This window comes from Mus caroli, unplaced genomic scaffold (genome assembly GCF_978045245.1).
Source record: "Mus caroli unplaced genomic scaffold, Mus_caroli_1 scaffold_6, whole genome shotgun sequence".
Taxonomy (NCBI): Eukaryota; Metazoa; Chordata; class Mammalia; order Rodentia; family Muridae; genus Mus; species Mus caroli.
In genome coordinates, this window is record NW_028227261.1 from 14,022,929 (window position 1) to 14,026,270 (window position 3,342).

The 3,342-nt window shown below is 43.8% G+C and overlaps 1 protein-coding gene across 1 annotated transcript; it reads left to right on the top strand.

Moving 5' to 3' along the window:
* Positions 1-235: 235 nt before the first annotated feature.
* Positions 236-2,477, top strand: LOC147004170 (PRAME family member 12-like). The gene is made up of 3 exons (XM_085838702.1): positions 236-561; positions 1,039-1,629; positions 1,910-2,477. Exons 1-3 carry the CDS (start codon positions 275-277, stop codon positions 2,475-2,477), a joined length of 1,446 nt encoding a protein of 481 aa, XP_085694828.1. The 5' UTR covers positions 236-274.
* The last annotated feature ends 865 nt before the right edge of the window (positions 2,478-3,342 follow it).

Consider the following 3,342-nt stretch of genomic DNA (forward strand, 5'->3'; position numbering starts at 1 on the left):
GACCAGTGGTAATTACCTCATGTGTCAATGGTTAATTTGTGCATGGATGCAGATTCTTATAAGAGACCCCATATGTAGAGAGTGATAAGGGTTTAGCTTTGTGACCACCAGATCTTAAAACAGGACATACTGAGTTCCACAATGTGGCCAAAGCAGAGATTCTGGCAATTTGGTGGTTCCTTGGATGCAGTAATTTAAAGATTCCTAAGACATATCTTGAAAATTGTATTTCTGGATGATTCAACAGGTCTATTCATTCTAAAGATTCATCAGGATGAGCTTCCAGGCTCCACCCACACTCCTGAGCTTGGCAGTACAGAGCCTGGTGAAGAATGAAGCCTTGGCCATCAGTGCTCTGCAGGAGCTGCCCAGGGAGTTGTTCCCACCACTCTTCAAGGCAGCCTTCACTGGCAGACACATGAAGATACTGAAGGAAATGGTGGGAGCCTGGCCTTTGCCTTGCCTCCCTGTGGGGGCACTGATGATCGTCCCTGACATGACAATATTGCAAGCTTTGCTGGATGGTGTAGACATGCAGCTGAAAGGAAATTTTCACCAAAGGTAAACAATAACTATGTAATGCTAAATGGCTTACATTTAAGTGTACGGAGAAGGACATCTGGGCTCATGGAAATTAGAGTCAAAAGTAGATCAGAGGCTTATGTCAGTATCATCTTGAAGAGCTGCAGTGTCCTGAACAGTCGCTGAATCCTGGTAACAAATGTCCATTAAGTATGAAGTACAGCTTAGAGCCCATGTAGCTACATGGCCCTGTGTCTCTACCAAGTAATAGAAATAGGATCAGTGGAAGGTCAGAGAAATAAATGGAGGAATCAGGGCAGATCTCCAGATGCAGTTAAGGCAGAGAGACCTTGCCCAGAGGTTTGAGTTGCTATGTGGAGACCCAGCACTGGAAACTTAAATCTGTAGGAGACAGAGCAGAACAGTGAACTGCTGACAAGAAAGATGCCTAGAAAAAGCTGGCTAATGTTTTTGGTCTTTTGTATCTTCCTACATTTCTATCTGTTTTACCCACAGAAAGCGGAAGCTTCAAGTGCTGGACCTGAGAAATGTGCACCATCACTTCTGGAATGTTTCAACTGGACCAGAGGATGGAGACAGCACAGTAGAAACAGTGTGTCAAAAGCAGAAAGCAACACGCCCTCATAGATATGCACTGAGGCGACGTTTAAAGGTGGTCACTGACCTACGCCTTCAGTTTGATCTAGAGGAAAATCAAACTTACTTCTTGCAGTGGGCACAGGAGAGAAGAGGTTCCCTGAACCTGTGCTGTGTGAAGATGAGGATTATGGGATTGCCTATGCACGCTGTCAGGAAGATCTTGCAGATTTTCCAACCATATTGCATTGAGGAGTTGGAATTGAATACAAGCTGGACTCTGTCCACACTGGCATGCTTTGCACCTTGCCTTGGTCAGATGAAAAATCTTCGTAAACTCCATCTAACACTAGTCCACGAGAAAGTCTTCCCTTTTCTATGTACATCAACAGACATACAGGAGAAGAGTGTCACCAAATTCATTTCTCAGTTCTCCAAACTCAACAATCTCCAGCATCTCCACCTGGCTGACCTCTACTTTCTCACTGGCCACATGAATGAATTGCTCGGGTAAGGAAGGAGGAAGAGTTCTTTCTGATTCCACAGCAAACATTTTCTGTTTCCCATATAGACTAGGGGTCATGGTAGATTTAACAATAATGATCAAGTCTTATCATGATGGTGACTGGTCACAGCCTAGAATGGTGGGACTTGAGTTGGCTGACCCCAACAGGTTGCACTGGATGCTCACTGCCATCCTGTAGTGACACTGACTCAGGACACGTGGTCTCTCCTACTGTAGGTTAGCCTTGTCACTTTATACCAAACTAACCCTCTAGTCTCTCCTTAGGTGTCTGAAGACTCCGCTGGAGTTCCTGTCAATTGCTCTCTGCAAGTACTCACAGTCAGACATGGAGTCCTTTGCCCAGTGTCAGAGTCTCCATCATCTCAAACATCTGCATTTGGCAGGTGTCATTTTGCATGATCTGAGTCTTGTGCCTCTCGGAATTTTCCTAGAAAATGTTGCAAACACTCTGAAGACCTTGGAATTAGAACATTGTAGGATGACAGACTCTCAGGTCAGCGCTTTTATCCCTGCCCTGAATAAGTGCTCTCAGCTCATCGAGGTCAACTTCTGTGACAATGACATCTCCATGTCTGTCCTAACGAACCTTCTGCATCACACATCCACCCTAAACCAGCTGATCATGGAGCTTTATCCTGCTCCTCTGGAGTGCTATGAAACCGGTTTTGTTCTTAGAGCAGAGAGATTTGTCCAGCTTTCTTCTGAGCTCATGAACATACTTTGCACTGTTAGGCAGCCCCACTCTATCTGTTTTGCCTCTCAGTTATGCCTTATATGTTCACAGCGCTGTACATACGGTCTGGAGACCAGACTTTGCCATTGTTGCCAGTAAATAGGAGAAGGATGCTTTTGGTAACTGAGAATGAAAGTCTAAGGACAAGTCTACGTTCAAGGGGTTCCTGAACACGTCTTCTGACATTTATCAATGTATTGGAGACAAAGGGGCTGACTGTGACATCTAGAGAGTGGACATGTGAGGAGAAATGACTAATGGAATCATACAGTTGTGCATTTCAAAATGTGGATTTGTCCAGGAATAGATGGGAACGGTGTGTTCTCTCTCTAAAGGATATTCTTCTCGTCTTTCTTTCTACTTAACAGTGTCATATTAGCCCATGCTGGACTTGAACTCATGCTTTTCTCTTCTCCATGATTGATGAAGTCACGGATAAATGCCACTATTCTCAGCTTGCAGGCAATCTCACTGTAGGACGCTATTCATTAGGGCTCCCAAGCTCTGTTGGCCACCTACATATAAAGATCTCTAGGAGATAGACAAGTCCCTGTCCTCGCCTGTAGGATGGCATTATAAAAGTTCAGTGGGGAACTCTATTTTGTTCATGATTCCTGAACCTAGCCATTGTGTTTCTTTGTGTCTGAATAATCATGTAGCAATAAATAATAATAATAATAATACCACACCTTTTGCTATTTGTTTTCTCATTGTTATGTTTATTTTAAAATTCGTGCAGCCAAGATTGCTCAACATGCAAAGGATAACTGTAGCCAAGCTTACCAGTCTGACTTTGATCCATGCATGAGACCCACATGATGGAATAAGGGAGCACTGACTCCTAAAGTTGACCTTTCACCTCCATGAGACTTCAACAGTGGGTATGCTATGTAAAGTGCAGGTATGCACAAAATAAAATTAAAAATATATAGTAGTAGTCCCAGCACTGTAGGTGAATGATGAT

What these genes read in the sequence shown, in the direction of transcription:
- LOC147004170 (XM_085838702.1), top strand. Translation starts at nt 275, where the DNA reads ATGAGCTTCCAGGCTCCACCCACACTCCTGAGCTTGGCAGTACAGAGC. An exon ending in AAAGGAAATTTTCACCAAAG is followed by an intron (nt 562 to 1,038) that starts GTAAACAATAAC and finishes TTTTACCCACAG; the next exon opens with AAAGCGGAAGCTTCAAGTGC. An exon ending in CACATGAATGAATTGCTCGG is followed by an intron (nt 1,630 to 1,909) that starts GTAAGGAAGGAG and finishes GTCTCTCCTTAG; the next exon opens with GTGTCTGAAGACTCCGCTGG.